Source organism: Carica papaya, chromosome 3, assembly GCF_054855325.1.
Source record: "Carica papaya isolate Zhongbai chromosome 3, ASM5485532v1, whole genome shotgun sequence".
Classification (NCBI taxonomy): Eukaryota; Viridiplantae; Streptophyta; class Magnoliopsida; order Brassicales; family Caricaceae; genus Carica; species Carica papaya.
Genome location: NC_142311.1, coordinates 21,583,893 through 21,611,392, shown reverse-complemented (window position 1 = coordinate 21,611,392; position 27,500 = coordinate 21,583,893). Strand labels below are relative to the sequence as shown.

General features: G+C 35.0%; 1 protein-coding gene across 2 annotated transcripts; it reads right to left on the bottom strand.

Moving 5' to 3' along the window:
- Positions 1 to 1,175: 1,175 nt before the first annotated feature.
- BMY2 (beta-amylase 2) lies at positions 1,176 to 24,729 on the bottom strand. Of its 2 annotated transcripts, none has more exons than XM_088216276.1 (10): positions 24,148 to 24,729; positions 23,778 to 24,002; positions 16,280 to 16,360; positions 15,837 to 16,040; positions 14,484 to 14,678; positions 14,093 to 14,257; positions 3,942 to 4,202; positions 3,147 to 3,356; positions 2,739 to 2,958; positions 1,176 to 1,449 (listed from the first exon to the last, which is right to left on the bottom strand). In XM_088216276.1, the coding sequence occupies exons 1-10, from the start codon at positions 24,616 to 24,618 to the stop codon at positions 1,433 to 1,435; spliced, it is 2,049 nt and encodes a 682-aa protein (XP_088072402.1). In that variant the 5' UTR covers positions 24,619 to 24,729; the 3' UTR covers positions 1,176 to 1,432. The 2 variants fall into 2 exon arrangements, with proteins under 2 accessions (XP_088072402.1, XP_088072401.1); XM_088216275.1 differs by lacking the exon at positions 1,176 to 1,449 and adding an exon at positions 1,472 to 1,737.
- Positions 24,730 to 27,500: the final 2,771 nt, after the last annotated feature.

Here is a 27,500-nt window from a genome sequence, read left to right as displayed (position 1 = left end):
GTACAGCTGTGGTCATAGATCGTGTCATGCTTTACCAAGTCATAAATGTGTTATTAGTTTGGCAAGCTGTAAATTGCTGATATAATATAAAATGAATTGGTCATTCTACATGGGTAATTGGGAATCCATATTGCCTTCAGTAGATAGAAGTCGGAATGACTTCGCGCGAAGAATAAAATAAAAAATAATATATAGCATGATTTGTTTGATTTTTTCTATTTTCAGCATGATTGATTTGATTGACATAATATAACTTTGACTTGATGATTTTTTTTATTAAATTAAATTAATTTTATAAAGAACCCTGACATGACTCTTGATGGTAGGTAATTATGGTACTTTTATTCACCTTTGAAATCTTATAATGTTATTTAAATATTATTTTTCTTACTGAGTATATAAAATTTACTATTTTTCATGTCTCCCTCCAGATGAAGAAGATACTAAGGAACCGATCGTTGACCTACCCCTTAAAGCTTTTGAGGATCATGTGGATCCATAAACTTTAATGAGTGCATAACTGTCTCGCACTCTGATGAGTTTATCTTTTGTAGAAACTTGTAATTAATTTTATTTTTGCCTCAATATTGTATTAAACTCTACTATTATTTTGTAAGGAATTGTAATTATTTGTTCCGCTACATACAATTATATATTATGCATTCGTAATCTATTCTTGTATCTGGCACCTTTGTACTTTAATTTGCATTCGGGATGTCACAAATCAAATTTCTTAAAATATAAACTTCCACTAATTACATGATATTTAAAAAATAAACATGAACTAAATTTAATTATAAATAAAATCTTATTTGAATTTAAACTAATAAGTAAAACATAACATCTATCTTCCTTTTTCTACCTATTCACTCTTGCTTAGTATCTAATCCTTTTTTTTCAATAAAACAAGTACCGGTTCTATTTCTAGTTTAAAATTATTTCTGGAGAGCCTTATCTAATCCAATTGTAACAATCTTGATCATTTTTAGGTATTTTAAATATCCAGTTACATGAGCATTTTTAAACTCAATAGCATGTTCAAGCATTTAAATACCCGGCGACCTTTTCAACATTTTGGGTACGCAAGGTTGTTCCTGAAAATTTTGGCACATCACGAATAAAATAGTCGTTTAGAAGCATTTTGACTATTTTAAGCTATATTTGAGTATTTCAAATATTCCGAAATATATTTTAGAAGATTTAGATATCCAAAGTGTCATAGTAATACGATATTCTCATCATAATCTAAGACAACAATTTCTAAAATTATTCCTCATTTGTGATAATCCAACATTCCAACAAATGTTTAGTTACCATAAAACAACCAAAGATGAAAATACAATTTTCTCATTTCTGATTTCAGAGAAGTCATTATGAATTCCATTAACTGTTTCAGTCCATAGTTCCCTTCCGCTTTGTACTTTCCTCCTTACTAGTATCTTTCTTCTTCTATATAGAAACAAGAAAACAATGATTGAAATTATTATATATATAGGAACTGAAATTCAGTATTTTACATTTGGAACTACTTCTACAACTCCTATCTGGCCCCAAGGCAAGAGCCCTCTGCTTCAGAAGATGTATCATTTTAATATACAATACTTTAGATCTACCACATACAATAAAACCTATATCTTTCTTGTCAGTAAATTGGCTTGCAATTTAAGAGTGTGTTATACACGGGTACCCAAGTTCTCAAGGCATTCTATCACGATACCAAATCACTTACTATATCTCCTGCAAAAGAGAATTAGTTACCAACATCATCAGCAAGACCAAAATTTAATAAAACATATTCTTCAATAAATTTGACACCAGTACTTGAGATAGGTTTAAAATTATACAAAAGAAAAAGAAAGTGTTAGAAACAAATTAACAATATCTATGAAATTTATTTAAAAATTCAAACTTATTTTAATTATAAAATTGTTGACTTCCAAATAAATTCTCTTATGCTACTTTTGGTTAATTTCTCATTTAATTTCTAACTCTATTTCTTATGGTAATCTTAATATGCATAATTAAAACAGAATTTATGTTTGAGCCACTATCACTCTCACCTTGAATTCATTGACATTGGAGGTCATAGTAAGTTGAATACAATAAATTACGTTCTAAATATGCATATTAAAATCAATAAGGTAATTAGAACTAAAAGTTAACTAGTAATCAAATGAAAAATGAACAAGCATAACCTTAGAGCTCAAAATTTATTCTCATATAGTTGAAAGAAGTACAATTTATTCAATTTTTAAATAAACTAGACATAAATAATTCATTTGTTTTAAAAATAACCTGAAGGTCAGAAAAATTGAAAGTTGACATAAATAGGAAACCAGGCAAGAGTTGGTAACTCTTCGACTAACAGGATATTCATAAGCACAAAAGCTGTCCATACTTCAACATTCCAAATTTTGTGTTAAAAGAATTTTAAAGGACACTTTAAGTTGAAAGAGAGGCACATTTTTTTTTTTTTTTAATTTTAATCTAACCTAACTACTGCATATTTCAATTTAAGGAGGATAACTTCATATTTTAATTGAAACAATGCCATGGTGCTTAAGTCATTTATGAATTAAAACATCAGACTAGATGCTAAGTTCAAGAACGAATCAGTTTTTAACTAATACACAGGATCGTCAAGGTTCTCAAGAAATTGCACATTTAATTTCACCATGCAAACAATTTTTTTAAGTGAATACACCTAAGTGAATAAGATATAATTTAGAAGTTCTTACCATGCATGCATTTTGTGAAGTGATCTAGATCTGAAAAACAGATTGTCCCTTGAACCAAAGGAGTTGGCTGTTGATATGTGAAGAAGGAGAAGTGGCGTCGATCAGGATCATTTCTTGGCTTGGCCATCTCAACTATTCTCATGCACCCTTCCCTATCATAACATGAAAGTGCATTTTCCCCAGCTACGGTCAATCCACGATCCCAGGCTGAATTAAGAACCTGTAGGAGCAGATTATAACTCCTTAACCACTATATACTATGCAAATGCAACCTAATCTACCTGCAATTATACATTCTTTTAGAACTCGTTATCATCATCTAATACTTAGTAGCATGTCATGTTAGCCAAGGAAAGAACAGAACTATTTACAGCCAAAGAAGGGATAAGCATCAAAATGGGCCAACACCTGCCAACTCAAACCTTCTGGATCTGCTAATTGCTCATAATTTTCAGTACTCATCTGCAACCCAGGACACACGAACTTCATTATAACCGAGTATTTCTTCAAAACCTCAAAAACTGGAGCATATCCTTCCTGGTTGGTAGGATTATAATATCCTGCTGTGAGCTCTGCTGCATGACTTGTAGTTTTATACCACCAATAAACTGCAGGAACCTGCACATGGGCAAGGGCACCTTTTCTTTATCAAAATATGGAAACATATTTTTCTCACTTTCCTTCCTTAGTACAAGACTTTGATGCAAAGATTTTCAAGGTCAAAGAGGATTCCCATCACATCCACCAGATCCACTTCATTTCACCTTCTATGTTTCACACATTAGATCAGAACGATTTAAATTGCATAGTATGGAAATCTATATCAGATTAAATTTGCATTGTCAGATCCAATCAATATGCACCAGGAAATCCTTAAATATTTTAGTTGTTCTCATTAGTTAGAATTTGATGCATATGAGATAATTTGCAAATGGGTCAACCACTTGTTTACTTATTGGCAAAGGCGTCTAAATCATAAGCCATGCAATTTTAGAAAAGATGCAAACTGAAAATGGAGATCGTTTGGCTTCACTTATTCGATGTCTCAGTTTTTTAAGTGCCTTTCCTCATTTATGTGCATGTGCAGGAACGGTAGAGACAGATGTTAGAATTGAGTTCGCAGGAAAGAAAATAACCAGGTTGAGAAAAATTTGACGACACTTCAACTTTAACAGAATCATATAACTTTAGATAATCACTTACCTTGACAATAATCCTTGTCTCCTCAAATGCAAGACTTGCGAGTGACAAAACATTGTCAGCATGCTCTATTAGTGACTGGGAATACCAGTGGAGGAAAAAGCGGCCATAGTAACTATCATAATCACCTCTTTCACAGAAAAAACCAGTTTCATGGGGCAGTGAATTGTATTGACCAGAATTGTCAGGTCCCCTGGCCCAAAATGAGTGTCCCCGCAATTTAGCTGCTTTCTGTAGATTTTGCTGTAAATACTTATCATAACACTGCATAGATTGACCAGTATCAGCTGAAGCAAGAATTGTTAGCAAGAAAAATATTTAGAATGCAAGGATTAATTGCATTTTAGACACTAGGTTTGGAAGTAGTTTGCAATCAAACACCTGATTCGCTCCACCCGAAACGTAAAAAATTATTAGATAGTTGCACTATTGATTCTTTTGTGTATTTAATTAGATAAAGTAAACAAAACTATCACGTTTCTACCACCTGATGGCATAAGGGAAAAAAAGATGTCTAAATCAAAGAAATAAGGTAGATATTGAAACACAACAATTACCCAAACATCTGTTGAAAAGGAAAAATAAATAAATAAATAAAGTTAAGTTAGCAAAAACTTATACAAAATGAACTCGAATTAATAGAAAAATATAATCAAAACTATCATCCTTCACTGATACTTGATTGCGGACACTGGTTTTTGGAATTTTCTGGTCTCTACACTTGTAAATCCTTTCTCCAATACTTTATCAACACCCTAGCAACATTCTGATTTCTTTTGCTAATGTGTTCTGGAAAAATAAGGTTCCTTCATAACTTAAGGTATTTGTGTGGACAGCTAGAAGTTGCTCTAACAAACACGAGGACTGATCAAACATTCCCCATTAGTTACATAGCTTCTAAATCACATTCGATTTCCACTTTTAGCACCAAATCATATGCCAATTCAGAGTGTAAATAAAGCTGCTGGTACATCTAGAATAGAAAAAAACCAAAATATTCCTACCTTTTAAACCCATAGAGTCATCTATTTCTTGCAGTGCAACCTGGCAGTTTGCTATGTTTGGGATCAATTAGATCGCTTCCCATTTGGTCGAGTGTTCTATGCATTCTAATTCAAAGGTGTTGGAGAAGGAGGAGAACCCCCTTCTGCGAGGAGCTCTCTTTACAGGATTGTGGACAATCTGATTGGAAAAGAATCATAGAATTTCTTATTAGTCTTAATCTCTTCAAGATTTGTAGGATTGACTGCTATCTTTAACATCTCTGTAGGCCAAGGCATAGAGTGAATTTGCTGCTATGCTACTTTCTGATCACTTAAATTCTCTCAATTTTCTCCCTATTCTTCGGTGTTCTTCTGTGCCCTCTGTTCCTAACCTAATCTTCTTCTAATTCTGATGACTCTAAACCTTAATTTAACCTCAGATTGGAGTATATGTCCAAGGCTCGTGAAAACTTGGTACAACAACCATCTGATTCTGAAAATAATCTAGTCTCAAAAACAGTGATGGTGCATAATCAGGGGAAGGCAACAATGACAGGCCACCAGCAGCTACATCAATTAGGATACCTCCATGAGTGGCTCTGACCAGAAGCTAAAACACCTGTGATGGAAGTCTAGGGTGCTCTTCATAGCACCTCCAACGAGTTACACAAATTGCAACTCCAGAATCAAGTGCCTTTGGAATCACATTTCTAGAACTTGACCATTATGGTGAGAGAAATGATACGTCCACTGGAAATGATCACCCTGGTAACTTCCTCTCCACTTGCGAACCAACTCTAAAAGGGGCTCTAGCCTAACCTCAGAACAAAAGAAGTAGTGGGAATTAGTAATGGTCTTGGGTCCCCACAAAGCTATCTAGGTAGAGCCTTTCAAGAATTGGAGTTACCCCTGTTATTGGATGCAACCGAGAACCTGAGCTATACAAAGCCAAAAATATTTTCAGGTACACAGAACACCTGATGCAGCAAGTAGAGTTGGCCAATCTATTCCAAGCTGAAAGGGTGGATACATAACAAGAGCCTTGTTTCAAAAAGATACATCATCAAGGAGACTTTACCGGGACTAATTAGTCAAAGGCTTAGAACAGGAAGCGACTTTAGAAACCAATTGTGTTCCGAAAAAGAATCTCAATATCATATTCGTTTAGAAGAAAAACAAAAATTATGTTTTTATTATGGTCTTACAGAATGATAGTTACATAAATACGTTCATTAGAAAAGTCAAAAAAGTCAACAAGTCATGTTTTACTATAATTACTTGAAATGCATTTGGATAATACCTTTTTTCGAATGGTATGACTTTTTTAATTAAATAATGAAGAACAAAAGCGATTAAATGTAGTGGCCAGTTAACCTAGCCTAAGCAGCGCAACAAACATCTAAGTACAAGTAATGTTGGAGAAACCAGGAGCCTAGTCAAGCATAACATGTCTTTCGTGTATGTGGTGAGCTCATCGAGCAAGGAAGTCCGCATGCGTAATGGCTTCTCAATGAATGTGGGAACTGTTGACTTCCCAATTTTGAAGGAAGAGCTCTCCAATCTGATTCACAGTCTCATTGTTGTGATGACCCAAACTATCCACCAGTTGGAAAAGCAAGTCCACCTTAATGATTAGCTTCCCAATCCCTATCCCAAGCCAAATTGATGCCTTCTAGAATGTTGAGACTGTCAGCTGCATAGGACAAAAAGTGCCAATCAGGTACATGAAGCTAGTCACCCAGCTGTCTTCACTATCATGAATGAGGTCACCGGCCGTGGTATTACTAGGGTCACTAAAAGTAAAACCAGCGGTATTAAACTTGGATCAATCCTCGGGGGGAGGGGGGCTCTTCAACCCAGATTGGTCCCTCGGCTCCAGCCACTAGTAGGCTCTTGGTTGGTTCAACTGTGCACAGTGTGAAACTCCAATGCCGTGTTGATGATGACAGATCTTGATGATGCAATGAAAATATTAATTAATGGTTGTAATAATAGATATAAAAAGTCCGCCAATTAATTAACCATAGACATATAATAGTTAGTGGTCATATAATAGATATACTAAACTATTGTTGCAAAACCCAAGATACTATTACAGTGAAGGATGAATAAAAATCTAGAGTTTTGATTTATAGTTTTCTTAATTCATCTACTCATGAAGAATTGCGAAACTATTTGACTTCCCAAAGATTCCAATATGAATGATGAGTCAATCAAATAATATATAGACAATAGGTCGGTTTGAAATAAATGTATTACTTATCTTAGACTATTATTTCCATCAAATAGGAAACCGATTTAACTAAAATAAGAAAACAAGAGTTCGTACAACTTTCCCTCCCTTAGCCTAAGTTAAGGTTAAGTAAAGGGGCATAAGGTAAGGGATTTGACCCGAGGCTTTTTCTCGCCATTCGACTTTCTCCCATTCATGTAGCATAGATCAGTAAGGAGATTTACATCCCTTGTTTGCTCTTTCCAGTATTTCCATATTAAAGAAATTAGGAGTAAAGAATCTATATGAAAGAACAGTGTAACTCTTTGGTACAGATTGTTATTTAGTTTGAAACATTATAGCTAATAACGTAAAGTTGGTGAATTTGTTAGAAGTACAGAAAGAGTGAGATATGAACCATTGATAAAAAAAAAAACTAAATAGTAGTTCCAATGCTACACCTTAAACCATTCGACCATCTATCCTATATAATAATTATGATTGAGCATCAAGGTGAATAATGATCAAATGTAACAAGAGCGCAAGAAATTGAGTGTTTCTTATCATAACCTTTTTTCGTAGTAGAAGTATTTACCAGTTCTCAGACGACCTTTCATTCTTTATTTTTTTCTTTTTCATTTTTCAAGGCTCTCCCCTCCGAAATGTTATGGTGAAATGAGAATTACAAACCACACTCTCCTCACTAGTGGAAATGAATTGCAAGATTGGGATACCATGTCTAGATGATAAGTTAAACAAGCAATGGAATTGAGAAGCTAAAGATTGATCTCCCACCTAGGTATCTTCCCAAAACCTCATTATGGATTCGAGATGGTAATGGGGCAAGTTCAGAGCAGATTTTGCCACAACCGAACTCAACCTACCCTTTAGTATATATACTCGAACCCAGAGCAGGTTTAAACATTTATTTTTATTTCATACAACACACAACCGACCCAGTCATTAAGGCTTTTCTTCGAAGAATGAGGAAATGCTTTTTTTGTTTTCAAATATAAATTCTATACATATATATATAGACACACACATGAATAAAAATGCTTCTGCTAATACAAAATTAAAAATAATATATATACCTGCAGACAAAAATATATTTTTTATAAATGACATACTTTTGTGATACATATACACATATATGCAGATACTAGGCTTATATATATATATACACATAGACATATAACACAGACTTAGAGCCTTGGAGGAAGACGCTCAGACACAGGTCCAACCTGCAGCAATCACAATGCAGAGGCATGGAGCAGCAGCTGTAACCACAAATCTTTTTCTTTTTTTTTTTCTGAAATAAGCAGTTGTAACCATAAATCGAGCTCTGAAAGGAGGGAAAAGCGGCAGCAAGAGGTGTTCAGTATATTAATAAAGAAGCTTTTACTTAAATTAGTTCTTCTAATTTTCAAGTTCTTCAGGCATCTTCAAGGTAGGAGCTTCAAACTACTTCATTGAGCAGGGAATCAGGGATCGACTTATTAGGCAAGTCTGTGGCGCCTTTCTCTATGTTTTTTATTTTTTTTCAATTACTTGGATAAACTTTTGCTTAGTCGACTGTGATTCCAATAAGGAGAGTTTACCTTAGGTAATTAAGTTTTGAATTGTTAAATATAATGGGTTCGAGATCGAGATATTTTTAATCCGTGGAGTAAACACACTCCACCCTGCATCACTTGTACACAACTAGATACCATAGAAGAATATGATTAAAAGATTCTGCATCCCTTTTACATAAGTAACAACCGTTCACCATAGTAATTTCCCTTCTCATCAATTTATCAATAGTCAAGATGCATGCTTTTCCAACCTCCCACACAAAGAAGGCCACTTTGGAATAGATTTTAACCTTCCAAATTTGTCTCAGAGGAAAACTCAATCCAAAACATTCCTGCTTAGTCAAATACTAGTTGAGAGATTTGATAAAAAACACAAAGGTAGATTAATGCTACCATCCAAAGTGATGACAGACAAAGTAGATAGGAGATTCTTATACTCATTAATCCGTCAATCGTCTAGGCTTCTCAGCACATTCTAATTCAAGCTTGGTCAAATACTTGTAGAAAGATCTGACATAAGACACTCTTGTAAAAATAATGTTCTACAAAGGTTGATCAATGCTACTATCCAAAACGATGACAGACAAAGTAGATAGGTGATTCTTATACTCATTAATCTCTCAATCGTTCAAGTTTCTCAGCACATTTACCTACCACTCCATTTTCCCTCCCCTCATTTCTATAAAAGAATCACTAATCAGAATATCTTTTTGTTGTGCTATAATGAAAATGTGAGAAAATTAATTTCTAAGGATTCCGCATTCCAACCACCAGTCCTGCAAAATTGACTATGTTACGCTTGCCAATCCTCTATTTACTACATGCTTGAAATCTATCCATTCCCTTTTTTTTTTCCACAATCCTTTCCCATGCGGTTTTGACAGTGTTTTGGTGAACCAATTTTTCGCATCAATTCCAAACTTCGGTTTTATCGTCCTTCTCCATAGGATACCCTTTTCTTTCATAAATCTCCAGAGTCATCCTATAGGATCATGTTCATTTCCACTAGGAATCTCAACCCCAGTCCTCCTTGGGGACATGGCTCCTTAATCTCCTCCCAAGCTACTAGATAATATCTCCTTCTTTCCTTCAATCATCCCAAAAGAATCTATATTGGATAGCCTCCAACCTCTTTGCAACACTTGCTGGAATAGTCATAAGAGATGTATAATAAATAGGTAAAATGCCCAACGTGCTTTAGATAAGCATTAGTCTCCTTTCTTTATAAAGAAGAGCTCTCTTCCAACCAGCCAGCCTTTTCTCAAATCTAGTCACCACTGGCTCCCATGTTCTTACCTCTTTATAATTAGCCACCAACATGCCTAAACTTAATCTACCCCGACCCAAACCTGATCATTTAGTAGAAAGACCGTATTGGACCAAGTTCATGCAAAGCAGGTTAATCAGGTCCTGGCATGTGACGTCCCAACTTACCCATTGAGTAAAAAAGGAGCCGAAAACTCAATAGATTACGAGTGCAAAATAAAAATTTTTATATTGAAGCGGAATTTGGAAATCCCTCACCACCTCCTAAGTTCAGTTCCCTATAATAAGGCCATAAGATGGCAATTCAATACAAAATAGACTCCTTACAAGAAGCCTCATCAGAGTACAGAGTAATTGTTGCACTCGAATTATATTTTAGAGTATCATCAAGAGTCTGGAAATTAGTCTAACTGATCTCCAAGAGGTGATTCAGAGAGCGAATTCTTAATTTTCTCAACACCTGGAGGGAGCACGGATTAGGGGTAAGTTTTAAATAAATTTAGTAAAAGAAACAGCATTTGAAATCACACAATTAAAGTTTAAAGAGTAAGTATTTTGAATAAAACTTGTATACTGCTTATCTTAGAATTCATCACGGGATGGAGCAATTAAATCGTGTGAAAAACTATTGTCCTTATAAATACCAGATAAACAGACATTCAACATCATAAAAATATCATCTTAAGTAGACACATTTCATCAAGTATGCTCAAGCGGATATCATGTCGAGTAAACAGAGAAATTGAATAAGGTGACGACAAGAGAAACATCAGAAAATATAATCGATGCACCAAAAACAGGAATTCCATCATACGAATCAAAATGATGCTCTAAACCATGCTTAAGTTTTATTTTTCTTTTACTGACTTTCGCACGAAACCGTTGCAACTTATATCCACCGATGGCAGAAAAGATCCATGACTACCACTGTGACTCACCGACCTATTCTCGGGTCTTATCATTTCCCCCATCTAGACTTTAATCCATAGCGATCCATTCGTCATGGGGACCCTACATTCACCTAACGCAAATCCTCTCTCGTCAGAGGGAACACCGATCATCACAGGGAGTGATTTACCAACACTTATTCAAAGGAGGGAGAAACAGAAACCCCTCAAAAAAAATGGTCGAACGGATTTTTTTCCATTCTTCTTACTTGTTTATTTCATATTCACAACAATTTCATATTTTCTTCATATGCATGTTATATGTTCAATGTAATCACTTTCGAACCTAATATCACATATCCAACCCGAAAGCTCATATCCGGTCCGAAGGCTCATTTCACATATCCGGCCCGAAGGCTGATACCACTGTGACTCACCGACCTATTCTCGGGTCTTATCATTTCCCCCATCTAGACTTTAATCCATAGCGATCCATTCGTCATGGGGACCCTACACTCACCTAACGCATATTCTCTCTCGTCAGAGGGAACACCGATCATCACAGGGAGTGATTTACCAACACTTATTCAAAGGAGGGAGAAACAGAAACCCCTCAAAAAAAATGGTCGAACGGATTTTTTTCCATTCTTCTTACTTGTTTATTTCATATTCACAACAATTTCATATTTTCTTCATATGCATGTTATATGTTCAATGTAATCACTTTCGAACCTAATATCACATATCCAACCCGAAAGCTCATATCCGGTCCGAAGGCTCATTTCACATATCCGGCCCGAAGGCTGATATCACATATCCAATTCGAAGACACATATCACATATTCGGCCCAAAAGCTCATTTTACCCGAACTTAACCTTTGGGTCACCTTCTTGAACCAAGGTCTACTAGAATAACCCTCTTCACCATTACCTAAGTGAGGTGAAGGGCCAAACCTGCATGTAAACTTCTAATTTTCATGTTTTCATGCAGTATGCTCAATATTTCCATGGCAAAACGAAATCAAACATTTGCAAAGATAACCAACAAACAATTCAACTAAGAAAAACATCACTCTAGACAAGGTTTCATGCATTTTAATCATGTAACAAACTCTTATGCATCATGCCTCATGTTCAGAACCCAATGGGGGTCCAACCCATTCGGCCAAAAATCTATTACTTCTGTTCTTGGCCATCAGGATATTTTCACGCAGTCGTGACTCATCAAAATACTCCTCTTTGCTCTTACTAAGAGTAAGGTAATGGATAGGTCTCATACAAATCTCATTTAGTCAAAATGAGTATAAAGGTCTCGAAGTAGATTAACAACCAATACCAAATAAAATATGACACCAAGCAAGCATTCACAACTATCTCATGTTATCATTATCTTATTTAGTTAGAAAGAGCACTTAGAGTCATAGAAATAAATACTAAAGAATCCTTTACCTTAACCGGGTTGTCTTAACCTTTAGGTAGTAAAGGAAGAGTTTCTAAAAATCCTCTGAACGAGCTTGTGAAACTCCAAACTTTTCTTTTCTTTCTTGCTCCTTAATCTCCCTAAAGATCTTCCCTTTCTCTCTCTAAAAGTCTCTCCTCTTACTCTCCCTCTCAGATTGGAAAATGAAGAAGGAAAAATGGTGAGGAAGAAATGGAAAGGAAGAGGTTTAAATAAAAAAAGGGAAGGCCGGATTTGCGCCACTTGGCAGCAATCGGTGAAATGGAGTGAAGAGGCGGATTTGGGGCGCACCAAGTATGACCAAAAGAAGAAAAGAAAGGCCAAAGGTGGCCATTTGACTGACGGGACAAGGCTGTCCCATCAGTGACAGCACACAGCTGTGCGCGTGCGCAAGCGGCCACGCTGCGCACTGTGCACGTGTACTGCGCACACAGTCGCACGCACAAGCGTGTGCAGTGCGTGCGGGCCTGCCCACACGGGCTGTTCGCGATCGCGGGCTGCTGCTCACAGGCTGCGGCTCACAGGTCACGGGCTGCGGGCCGGGGTCGTGGTCTGATTTTTTCCCCAGCCATTTTTTTCTTTGTTTTTCTCCAGAAATTTTTGGCAAACTCAGATAACATTTTGGAAAAACTAATTAAAATAAAAGGGTTTGAAATTTTAAATGAAAATTTTTGTAAGGTAGTAGACCGGAAATATTGTAGTTTTAAATTCGTTACGTACCAAAAAGTCAGGGTGTTACATGGCAACTCTTGCCATCCCTATTATAGCTCCATCTGCTACATGCAATCTGGTTAGGGGTAAAAAAACAAAGGAGACAGACATGCGTGGATCAAGGTCAGATTACCACCAGAGAGAAAAGCCCCCTTTCCAACTTTCTAACCTCTTGGCCACTTTATTCTCTAGCCCCTCCCGAAAATGATTACTCCTCGGTTATCCCCTGAGTGGACTCCCAAATATGTCAAAAGCTAATCAATTCTAGCACACTTATTGACTCTGCTAGGCTCACTACGATCTAAGCCTCCACATTAATTCTTATGAGACTACGTTTCCCCATATTGATTCTTAGTCCTGAGATACACTCAAATTTTGAAGAAGAGTAAAACACATTTTTTATTAACCTATAATTATGTAGCAAAAATAATATTGTGTTATCAGTAAACTATAGATGTGAAACCTTTATCCTATCCTTCCCCACCACTAAACCCTTCATCGTATTTTGTTCATTTGCTCTAGATAACATGCTAGTCAACACATCCACCACAAGAGGAAAGAGAAATGGGAGTAGAGGATCTCCCTACCTCAATTTTCCCAACAACTGAGACCACTCTTGGGGTTTTCCATTAACAATTACTGTAAAAGAGACTGATGATAGACAATGTCAGATCCACCTCCTCCACCTTGGGCCAAATCTCTTGTGCTCCATCGCTCGTTCTAAAAAGTTCTTATGAACCCCATCATAGGTCTTTTCAAAATCTATTTGAGGTTATGCTTTTTCCCTTGGATCTATGAATGTGATCCATTATCTTGTTCGCGACTAAGGATGCACAAGGATTTATCTACCTCCAATGAAGGCACTCTAGTTTAGATATTGTGTCGTTCAAAACCACAGGAATTTTTAAAGACAAGATCTTGATGATGATTTTATAGAAAATTGTCAGAAAAATGATAAGAAGATATTATTCCAGAAAAGAAAAACAAAATCTCAAAGTTGTTACAAAATAGTTTGGAATAGAGAACTACCCATAAAATAAGGTTAGCTTCAATGAATACCTGAAACTCACCGATACCAGGATACCTCCAACCCATTCTTTCCGGGAAAGATGGATATTTCAGCTCTCCAGATGCTCCAAGTCCAACCTCGACAGCAGAAATCAGACCATCTGCAAACAGGTCATCAAACTCGGTCCGAAAACTTCTCATGAAATCAAAATAAACCTGCACAAAATACAAAAATGTGAATGCGCAGGAAGAGCTCGGACCATTATATATAAGACTCTACAGAATATAAAGCCTAAAAGTTCCTGTTAAGAAAAATAAGAGCCTAAAAGATCCAAGAACAAAAACTTTAAGCAATTTCTAAAAATGGGAGTAGAAAGGTAAAAAAAATTCACTTCCAAAACAATGGGAATCAAAGTAATATTTTAATGGTTTCTTTAGTTACCTCAATACCAGTTCTTCCATGTAGAACTCGTTCTTTGTCAATCCCCCAAGACAGACATTCAGTGTTCCTCCTTCCCTCACGATCCGTGAAGAATATGCCTTGGTTTTCTTTCCCAACCTCCAAAACCCACTGAGGTAAGGAAATTAATAAACCACAGGAATCATTCCCTCCAAACTCATGAAATGCCATCACAACCTTCAGAATTAAAGATAAGATGTTAAATTACACACCCTCTATGAGGATCCAGTTTTCAGTATGAAATTCAGAATGAGAGTGATGACCCAAAAAGAAACAAAGATTTCAAACAAACAGACATTTAACACCCACACGGACGGCTTTGACTACATGACACATAAAAATATATGGTAATGCATTTTGAACGCTTCTATCGCTAAATGTTCCAGAAGAACATCAATTCTTGTAACCATCAAATAGAAAATGCATTACAAAGTGTTCCAAAGATACCAGATTATGCTACAATGTAAAAATTGCAAAAGATCAAAAGACATGTTCGACGATCCAAACTTTGAAACCCAACAAAGTTCAAAACAATAAACTGATATTACTTGTGAAGGAATGACAAATTTTTTCTCTCTTAGACAAGCTTAACGAACTGAGTGATTGAGATCCTATATTCTGTCGCACTTAAAACTTTTTTTTTTCAGATAAAAAGAATGTGTTACTGTCGCAGTTAAACTTGCTTATCCAAACAATTTTTTTTTTTTGAAAAATAAAAGAATTGTATTAATATAGGAACCAAGGGTAAGTCCTTTTAGATTCAAGATATGACCAAGATTTGTCTAATTAATATAGGACAAATAGAATTGAGTTGTCTAATTAAGTATTTGGAGAAAAAAAAATCTATACATCACATTTAGAATTTCTTAAACATCAAATCTAAGAAGTTTTAAGCACCACAAGTAAGGTTTGATTGCAAGACAAAACCAAAAAATAAAAAAAAAAAAACTGAAAAATTTTCAAAATATTATTTAATAACTTAATCTACAATAAGTGAAATTACAAATCTATTTATAGGACTTCATAAATGAGTTACACAAAGAAAAAGTAAACTAAGAGAATTTAAAAATATTAATCCTAATATAGATAGAAAATATAATAATGAGAATAAAATCCTAAATTACAAAAATTTTAATAATACTCCTAAATAATATAATAATAAACTTCTAAATAGTATTGTTATTTCACATTTAATATAATTATTATTTCTAATTTATTTAGAAAATCTAATGCTAGCCCATTCTGCATCATATTTGAAGTTAATAATTCACAAATTTTTACAATCTTGAAAGAGGTGCCCTTCTGTATAACATGTCTACTAGAAACGAAAGTTACTTGTAACTTGAGCTTGAACTCTTGGATGATGTTGAACAGCTCCCTATAGCCATACCAAACAAACTTCTGAGGGTTCCAGCGTTCAACAATTCCCCACCAACAAGCTACACTGACTCCATCTACATTCAAAGACTTCAAGTAACTTAGCTCCTGTCTAACACCTTCAGGATCCACCAACTGGCAGAAATTGTTGATGACGCCAGCCTGCAACAGAAATTTAAAAAAAAAAAAAAAAAGTTTTAATTATCAGAAAATCAATTAGAAATTTGGTAGAAATTTGGTCTTCAGATTGTCATGAACATATTAGTATACGAATGGTTAAAAAGGATCGCACAGAAAAGTTACAAGTAAATAAAACGAAGTAAAATTAATAGAGATATAAACAACCTGATGGTGATGCTCAAATGAAATAAATAAACCTCCGCACAACATCAAACACTCACCGGAAGCATTACATAAACAGGGACGTATGGAGTTCCAGTAAAATTAGTCCCATGCTCCCCAGAACGAACATCAGTTATAAGCTGCAGCAATAAATAAGAACTCAGAAATGCTTAGTCTACCAAACAGTAGTCAACAATACCTTAGATATTATTACACTATCTGAAGGGATTGTAAGTAGCACAAGACCATTAATGAAATCCCCTTTATATATCATTTCATGAAAATACTTTAACTCCAAAAAACGAGTTCCAGGGCGCAAGATTCAAGTAACATATGGCCAGGATAGAAAATACTCATCCATTGTACACCCAAAGACAAAGACATGAAACATAGGTACACCAAGAGCCTTTATGCTAATATTTCACTATCGTTAATGGAAAGCGATTATACCGAGATGCTGGAGTTTTTATAGGTAGGGAAAACTTAAATTTTCATTAATTTCATTGAATTCACTATCTCCAAAAATTAACAACTTAAAATGTTTTTAAATAAAATTACATTTAAATCAAATGTTTAAAATTAATTTACCACAATATAAAAAATAAACATAAATCAAATCTTTTAAAAAATAAATTTACAGTAATTACATGATTTTTAAAAATTAAAAATGGATTAAATCTAATTAAAGATAAAAATTTATTTGAATTCAAACTAATAAATAAAAAAAATTATAATTTTTACCTTAATTTTCAACGCTCTCTCTTAATATAAGAATTATAATCAATAATTTTTTCTTATTAGAGCACATATCTTCAATATGTCTTATTTAATCTTCATATTTTAAAACACTTCTCTTCAATTGTTAATACACTTCTCATCAACCTCCAATTATTGATACATTTCTTATCAAAATCTGCAATTAATTATCTCGGAGCACTTCTCTCCAATTTTCAAAGAAGATATTCTTCTTCTTCAGCAACATTTGTTTGCTCATTCTTTAATCTGTAATTTTTTTGTATATACCTAAATCTTTTATAATAAAAATATTGTAATTTACCTTTATGTCAACAATCTTTTTCATCATGATTGGTTTTCTTACATACTTCGCATGATGGAAATTTTTCCTTTTTGATGTTGATGAAGACTTGTTTGACATTTTGGCCATGAAGACTCCCTCAATTGTTTTTTTATCTCTCATTACTCTTCTCTGCTCCACTGCTTGCAAAGCATTAATTAATTCTAGAATTGTAATTCTTGATAAATCCTTAGAATCTTCAAGTGATGAAATCTTTAACTCCAACGTTTCCGGCAAGCTCACAAGAATTTTTTAACAATTCTATTGTCAGAAAACTCTTCACCAGATAATTTAATTTTGTAAACAATTGTTAGGAGCTTGTTAAAATACTCTTTGATTCCTTCTAATTCTTTCATCATTTGAATCTCAAATTCTCTCTTAAAATTCAAAACTTGCATCAACCTAATTTGGTCAATGCCTAAATACTCAGTTTTAAACAAATCTCATATCTCTTTTGGAGTTTCATAAGTTATGATATTAATTGAAATCACTTCAGAAATTAAAGAGTACGAACAAGTTTTTGCTTTGTACTTCTTAGATTTTTCTTCATTATAACTCTTTAGCTGAGTTGCAATTGGATAAGATGGCAATGGTGGAAGTTAACCATTATTTTCAATCACATCTCACAAATAAAAAATTTGTAAATATGTTTGCATTTTTACAATCCATAATTGATAATTTTTCTCTGTGAAAATAGGAGGTGAAATCAATGGAAAAATGTTTGAGCCAATATTTAGTGTAGGGAACTCACTTATTTTCTCTCTATATTTTTTTTCTCACAGACCTATAATCAGAAAAAATTCTGATACCACTTATTGGAATTTTTCTAGATAAAAAAAATTAAACTTTTCATTAACTTCACTAACTTAAAAAATTAAAAACTTAAAGTCTTTTGCTTAAGATATTTTTGTATCAACCCTCTTCTCTCATCTCTCTATCCCTAAGTCACGTGTGAGCTCGTGACCCCTCCTTTTCAGCCACTGGCCAGCCGTAGTGGCCGACCATACCGGATGGCATAAATTCTGCAAAGTGATTGAAGGTTTGTGGCGATCGAAAATAAATTGTTTGATCTTGTCTGCAATGGTTGGCAACTGGAGTGACTGAGAATCTCCAAAAATGGTAGAGGCTTTCAGAAATCCATTTATCTCAACAAAGCCGAGTTCAGCTGGTTCCTGGACGCTTTGATGATTTCTGGTGGAGGAGAAAGAGTGGGGAACGAGCAAAACATTTCTTGGGACGGAACTATGATCTATGGTTCTCGTTTAGAAGCAACAAGAGGGGATTGTATCTTATGCTGTCAGTGGCTTAGGGAAAAAAGGCAAAAAGAAACTTGGGAACCAACGAAAGGGGTGCTGGAAGTTCATGAACGCGGCCTTCAAACTAGTGAACTGGCCATTAAAGAAACCTCTGGCGAAATCTAAAGATGGCAAGAGCAATGAAACTCTGAAGAATAACCACGATAAACCCTAGAAAGCCTCATTCAAATGCCCTCACTACCATATACTAATCCACTTTGCCATGGAGGTCGGGAATAAACAATCCTATGCGACGGCGCTACAGAATAGAGAGGATGTGAAGAGGAATTAGGTAGGGCAGAAGCCCCCTGAGAAGAAAACGGGTTAGATCGAATCCAATACATTTAGGCCCAGTAACAGACCCTATCATCACTCAGGCTCAAGTGAGCTGGAAACAAGGAGAAGGGGGTCTGAATATCGAGTAAGACAAGCCCAAAAAGTTCTAATTGGACCAAGTGGGCAGAAAAGATATTCAAAAGAAGAAAAAAGAAAGTGGATAATGGGACTGTCGAATGGAGAGCCAAACCCAAAAACCGCAAGGCCTAAATATGAAAGGGAGTGAATTCCTCTCAATAGCTTCTATTCCAGAGGGGAACATTCAGGGTCAAACAATTCCCCGAACCCTAATGTGGGCAGCACAGAAGATGTGGAGAGAAAGGAGAAAGAAGATATGGATAATTATCCGACAAGCGTAGATGAGGCAGAGTGTGTTCTAGAAGGAAAGAGCGAGGGAAACTGCAAGCAAAACCATATGGGTCAATTCATGGAGATTCCCAAACCTGATTCTCCCTTGAGCGAGCTCGACATTGAAGGAACCTCACTGAATAATGATCATCTTTATATGGTTCTGGCAGATGTCAGCTCTGGTGATTGACTCGAATATTGAAGAAATCCTATCCCTAAGTCTTGATGGTGTTGAGGTAGTTGATCACGTTGCGGACGCATGTTCATCATGGTTCCTCCAACACATTCAGAAGTTCCGACGCATGATAGGAATCACCATTGAGGGCATGGACAACTAGGTATTCTCTCTCTTTTCTGAAATAAATAGAATAAGAGTGGCAAGATAGAAAATGGATCTGGTATCACCTAAAGAGAGGAAAAACCAAAGAGGGGGGATCCCCAGAGAACTGAAGAGACTCATATCAACTGTAAATTATGAGAAAAAAAAAGGAATGGATCAAGGAATACAAGGGGTGAGGATTCTCTCCATTAATGTTTCACAAAATAATATCCTGAAATGTTAAAGGTCTAAATGACAGAGGTAAAAGGCTAATTATGAAGGGTTGTCCAAGAAAATGAAACCTGAATGTTGTATGTCTTCAAGAAACTAAACTTGAGATATATCAGAACGATGTAGTTAAGCGTTTATGGCGTGAAAAAGAGTTAAACTGGCATTATCCCTGCCTGCGGCACAGCGGGAAGGATTATTATATTATGGAATGATGAATGAATGAAATGTATAGAGGTAACCAAGGGCAATGTCACTCTCTCTTGCCTGTTTAAAAACTGCCAGGATGGGGAAGAATGGTTCTTCACCAGCGTTTACTACCGCGGTACCAAGGAGGAGAAGGAGTTGTTTTGGAGAGAACTAGGAGATATTAGGAGGAAAGGGGGGCAAAACGGGATTGCTGGTGGGGACTTCAACATGGTTATCTATAGGGAGGAAAGAAACGGGGGTAATTTCTGTAATGTGGAGGTTGATGAATCCAAAGATGGTATTGATTGCCTCGGCCTCATGGACTTACCACTCTTTAGAGGTCAATGGACATGATCCAACATGAGAACTAACCCTTCATGCTCCCAAACTGACCGCTTCCTTGTATCGTCTTGTCTCCTTCCTAAGCTCTCCAGAGTTATCCAAAAAACTCTCCAGAGACCAACCTCGAACCACTATCCTATCTACTTTTCAGCTGATCGAATTCAATGGGGCCTTGCCCTTTTCCGGTTTGACAATAAATGGTTGAAAAATGACAAGTTTCGTATTATGGTGGAAGATAAATGGAAAGGCACTGTTGTCATGGGTAAGGCCAGTTTCAAAGTTGTCTGGAAATTGATGGTACTAAAAAATGAGATCAAGACACGGACTAAACTGGTAGGAGAACGGGAAGGGAAAGAATTCCAATCCACAATAAATGAAATTAGAGACCTTGATGATAAAGAGGGCTCTATGGGAATCACTGAGGCCGAGAGAGGCCGAAGACAAGAACTGAAGAAGACCTTAGCTAAAATTATTTCGGTGGATGAGGCTGCATGGCAGCAGAAGTCCAGAGAAAAATGGCTGAAGAATGGAGACCGAAATTCCAAGTACTTCCATGCTTTTGCATCCTATAGAAGGAGTTGCAACTATATACCAGAATTGTGGTTTGGTGACAGCAGGGTGAGAGGAAATAGTGATATGAGGGAAGCTGTTAGGCTTTACTTTTCCTAATTATACTCGGAAGTTTGTACCAGCAGACCCAGACTTGATAAGATGCAGTTCTCATGTCTTTCCAGTGAGAGCAGGATGAATCTGGAAGAGGAATTCTCTGAGGAGGAGGTTCATTTGTGTCTAAAGTTGTGCAATGGTAATAAAGCCCTGGGCGCGGATGGTTTCAACATGAAGTTTCTCCAAGAGTTTTGATACATCATCAAGGATGATGTGATGGAGCTTTTTAATGAATCCATGAATTTGGGAAATTTGTGAAAGCAATTAAAACCACATCAATTAAAACCACCTGCCTTGTTCTCATTGCCAAAAAACAGGGAGCCAAGGACATTAAAGAATTTATGCCTATAAATTTGGTGGGGTGCATTTACAAACTTATTGCCAAAGTTTTTGCAAGGCAACTTTCACGGGTTCTTGGTGAGGTTATTAGGGAGTGCCAACATGCTTTCATTGAAGGGAGAATGATCCTTGATGCAATTATGTTGGCTAACAAAATTGTGGATGACTTGGTGTCTAGTAAGAAGGAGGGTTTAATATGATAACTTGATATGGAGAAGGCCTACGATCATATTAGTTGGAATTTCATTGATTATATGTTGGATATAATGGGTTTCAACGGAGATGTTGGATGAAAACGTGTATCTCTTCTACATCCTTTGCTGTTATTTTAAATGGTGGTCCATCCTCTTTCTTTAATGCATCAAGGGGCCTTCAGCAAAGGGATCCTCTCTCTCTCTCCCCTACTGTTTATTATTGCTATGGAGGCACTCAATGGTCTTATGGCAGGAGCTAAAGAACTACAGCTTTTTGAGGGGGTTGAAATCAGAAAAGGAACCTGCTCTATAGAAGTGTCTCACCTATTCTTCGCGGATGATGTGCTTATATTCTACCCTCCGAAGGTAGAAACCCTACTATACTTAAGATGCCTTTTGTTTTGCTTTCAAGCCATCCCGGGCCTCAACATCAATATGAACAAATCAGAAGTGGTGAAGGTTGGTGGTGATGGTAATGGTTCCAGGTTGGCTAGAGTCCTGGGCTGCAAGGCCAGTCAACTCCCTATTAAATACCTGGGGGTCTCCTTGGAAGCCAAATTCAAGGATGTGGGATCTTGAGAACCGGTAATCAATTTATTTGAGAAGAGGCTGGCCAGATGGAAGAAAAACTTTTTGTCTAAGGGAAGCAAGCTCACCTTAATAAAGAGCACGTTCTCTAACCTGCCAGTTTACTTCCTATCTACCCCGACGAAACTGGCTAGCATCGTTAAGAAGCTGGAAACTAGTCAAAGCCGCTTTCTTTGAGGAGATGATGCTTGAAACAGGAAGTACCACTTGGTTAAATAGGGAGGATGTCAAAAAACCATTCAAGCAGGGGTGACTGGCATTAGATCCTTGGTAGACTTGCAGGCAAAATGGTTGTGGAAATTCCCAAAAGATGAGAACAGTATTTGGAGAAGAATTGTTCAGGTGAGGTGGGGCGCCTTGCAGGTTGACTGTGCTGCAAAAATGAAGCCACGGCTTGGGACTATGGAAGAGCGTTTTACTCCAGTGACTGCAGTTCAGGGATTGCATCCGCCGGGATCTCCGCAGTGGTGACAGGATAAAGTTCTGCTTGGATGAATGGATTGATGGAGGAAGCCTCAAAAGTCATTTCCCTAGTATTTTTGCGATTGCTCAAGATAGAAATATGATGATTGGTGAGGCATACAAAATTGTAAATGACAATATCAAGTGGTCAATCAATGTAAACGGAAATTTGAACGATTGGGAATGTGGGGAATATTTAGAATTGCTACAAATCCTGACTGGCCAACAGATTAGCCCTGGGAGGGATCAAGTGAGTTAGAAGTTGGAAAACAATGGTGCCTTTTCTGTAAGACCATTTTACAATCATATTTCTGAAAAGGACAGAAGAGGAATGAGATAATTGCATTCTTTGGCTAGGAAGCTTGTAGGGAATGCATACTCATAATTGATAAATTAAAAATTAGAGGATGGGTGATGGCCAACAGATGTTTTTTATGCAAGAGAGCTGAGGAAACATGCAATCATCTGCTGTTATGGTGGCCGGGGGATTCTGAAATCTCATCCATGGGCCATGGGTTTGGTGGGGGTAAGCTGGGCAGTTGCTGGTTCTGTTCTGGATGAGATTTAGGCCTGGAAAGGACTAGGCTGAAAAAACAATCTTGTGAAGATTGTCCCATTAACTGTATTTTGGATACTTTGAAATGAAAGAAATTCTAAAGCATTTGAGAGTATAGAAATTGGCTTGTATAGATTATAGGAAAAATGGCTCCATTATTTTGGTTTTATTTTGTTTGGTCATGGCATGGCTATATAAATTTTGCGAATGTCATTGACATGCTAACACTTTTGTAAATTTTTTCTACACAGTGGTATCCCTTTTGTTGATACCCGTTAATATAATTTTCACACTGTTACTTTAAAAAAAGAAAAAAAAAATTAAAATGTATTTAAATAGATTTATATTTAAATTAAATTTCGTAAAATAATCTACCACAATTTAAAAAATAAACATAAATTAAATTTTTTTAAAAATAAACTTTCACTGATTATATAATTTTTAAAAATTAAACATAAAATAAATCTAATTAAAAATAAAAATTTATTTGAATTCAAATTAATAACTAAAATAAATTATAATTTTCACATTAATTTTCAACACAAAAGACTTAATTTTCTCACAGAATCATATCTGAAAACTCTACTGTTAAACCACATTGTATTTGTGAAAATAATCACCTGGTCAGCCTGCAAGCATTCAACAGAATTGATAGGACTGGCACTTGTATATCTCTCACTCCTTGTATCTCTCTCAGTGATGACAACAGAATCAAGTGATGCCGGTGAGAGGCTCTCGTTGATTCTAAGAATTGACTGCTGACCGTCTAATGCTGGTTTCACAGATGAGTTCTTGAAAGACGCAGAAGGAAGTGGGCTCTCAACTGACCTCACAGGAAATGAAGCCTGCCAATTAATGGTAATGAACCCAAAAAGTGAATGTTATAAGCAGTCGTCAATTTCAATATCCACCATTGCAAAAAGCAATCAGCGAAATCATAACATTTCGCAGGAACAAAAAGAAAAAAAAAAAGGATAAAATGAGACAAACCATTTGATGAGGAGGAGGTGACTGTCTGTAGGTAGTGCCATCAGGCTCAACAGTCCAGCCAGCCTCACGAGCCAAGGCAGCAAGCACATCATTCATGTCAGCACGAGCCGGGAGTGGAAAATTTCCATACTGCCTTAATCCAGCAAGCATCCTACTGGTGATTGCACGCCGGTGTCGCTCTCTGAGCTTAGTCCTCTCCTTCTCTTTTTCCCTCTCTCTCTTACCCTTGCTGCTGGTGCTGCTATTGCCACTACTATTGTTGTTGCTAGTGGTGGTGATGGTGGGAGTGGTGCTGGTGGTCGGCGCCATGGAGGCCGCAGCAGCCGCCGTGGCTGCGAACCCACGTGGTCGCCGGGTCTGGGGTTGAGGCTGGACAGGGTGAGCTTGAGGAAAATTATCAATGGAGTTCGGCCGAGGTTCAATTGGATCTGCGTTACTGGTCGGCGTGCTGTGAGGATTGAGTTGATTCATTTTAGCGTTACCATTCACTTCGTTCCTGCAACTTTGATATCACCAATACTTGTGATCTTCCCTTGTCTCTGCAACCAAATTTGATTTCCCCTTCTCCGGTTCTGATATGTTCTGTGTTTTCTTCAAGAGCCAGACCGTTAAGAACCGGAATGATTGGTCTCAGTCTAATTCTAGTCCGGTTCAAACCAGTTTCAGCCCGTTTGAATTTATTTATCTTTTGTTAGTTTTTTTTTTTTTTTTTATATACTACCGTCTAATATAAATGTCGGAGTAAGGCTAAATTAAATTTAGTGAAAAAAATAATTCATACTTAAAAATTATTATAATAATATTCTATAAAACTTGGTGTATCCGCTTCAAATATATTATTACTTTATAATTTATTTATATAATATTTTTAATATAGATATATGCATATAAATATAAATACTTAATTCACTTATTTACTATTTTTTTTTATTTAAATAACATATTATCATTTTTTAAATGAAACTTGAACTTTTAATTTCATTCAAATCGGTCCCTTTTGTATTAGTGTTGAATGCTATTTATTTTTAAGATACATAGTCTATTCAAATTTTATTCACAAAATATTTATATGTGTGTTATATAAGCATCACGTAAAATATAATATATAAAATATATTTTTTATTTTTTATAAATTAATATTTAAATTTTTTTATTTTTATATTTTATTTATCTTCTTATATAAATACATTACATTCGTATTTTTAAAAAAAAAATTAAAATATTATAAAAATATTCAGATTCTCATGTATTCATTATTTTATAATGTATGAAGGAATATAATAATATTTTTACAGATATCTAAATGTTAATAAAATTATATAAATATTATTCTATATTTTTAAAATTAATTTGAACTTGATTTGGTTGTAAAATATATATATTTAAAATTTTAATTAAATTATAAATACTTAAAAAAATAAAATCCTAACCTAATTTACCTGCATCCTCTAGCTGATGTTCTTATTTACTCCATTGTGTGAGTCGAGTCTTCTACTACTCAGTAGCAGGCAAGCTCCTCCCCTTTTGGCTCACATTAATGGTTCTTCTTCACTACTCAGTCTTTGGTCTTCCTCCCAAATGAGGGAGTTGATATGATATGTTATACCAAATCAAGGTACACTTATAATATATATGTGTCATTGATTTGGGTCCTGTACGAATATATATATATATATATATATATGTTAATATATGTTTATGTATGTATACACATATCATTACTAATATATGTTTGTTAAATACTCAATTACATAAATATATCAATATACATAGTGGAAATTTCACAAGGTGATAAATAATTTAATTAAAAACACAAAATTTCATGTCAAATCACAAAATTAAAATAAAAAATTGAAACGTATTTGAATCTAATAAAATGTGGAATATTAAGTTTAACCTTAATTTTTGTTATTTTTGACATTAAAGCTATCCTTTTAACAATGTAGAAATTATTTAGAAATACGACTTTAATTTAAACTTTAGAAGATTCCTTATAGAACAATAAAAAATACCTAAATCTGCTAATTAACTTGATAAAATTTATTTCACAAAAAGTCGTCGAGAAAATTTTAGTCATTTAATTACAAAAAAAAAATTGTACATTATCATATATACCACATATAGTTAAATTAAATATGTGTAAATGAATTAATTAAGTTGAATATTTACTGAATATATCATAAATGTATGTATTAATATTGAACGTACATTGTTATTGTTATTATAATTAATCAATTTCAGTTTCAAAAATCCATTAATGAATTGCATATATATAAATAGTCGGTTCGGTTCTATCGTGATTATCATCGAATATATTAATTATCCAAGTGATCGATAAAGAAGTAATAAAAAGAATGTCAGAATCAGGAAATTACAAGTTGATACAGACAATGTTTATGGTGATTTTAGTGTGTGGTTTAATAGTACCAAAAGCAGAGGGTAAATTTTGGAAGTGGGTAAATGAGAAGATCGACGAGGCAGTTAAGCTTTGGGATGACTTTAAAGTTGCAACCTTTAAGAAGTCTGAGAAAAGGGTATGTATAAATACACTTTGGGGTGAGCCGGTTGCCAATTGTGATTGGGCTTATGATGTTTAATTTAACTTTAAATTTTTAATTTTAAAGCTTTAATGCTTAAATGTAATATGATCACCTAATGTCCTTCGAGTAATGGAGATACATCCATTGATACGAATTGTTTACAACAATTTATATAGTTTTAACCAATAACATTTGTCATTACTTTTATTAATCAATAAAAATTTTTCTTTTTTAATGAAGTTATTAGTATTGAATTAATTCAACATATTCTCTAAATTACTAGTAATTAATTTAACTATGTATGTTTATGGGAGGGAATATCTATTTTTTTTTATACATTTCTTTCTATAATTTATCATCTTCTCGTGATCACCCTATACTCAAACATAGTTAATAATTGCATTTCCACCCCTACTCTATAAATGGATTTTTGTAGCAACCTAAGCTCTAGTGACGAGGCATAGATATACTCACACCATTTTCAACTACTGCAACCAATAAACTAGATAATACAATTTATTATATCCTAGAAGATAACTATGAGATCCTACCCCTATTAATGTGGGTGAGACGTTTGCATTTTATTTTTAACTAGTTGAACCAACAAACGCGATAATATGTGTAGTTCTGATTTAGAAATTAATTATCTATCTTTTATAATATATTGTAATAACATATACAATAATATGAGATTTAAAATATATAATTTAACAAAATAGAACAATACTTTTAGTATAGAGTATCTAGTTTGACTCGGATCTTTACTTGTTCTTCACTAATATGGAGTTTACTCTAGATTTTCGTGATGTATAA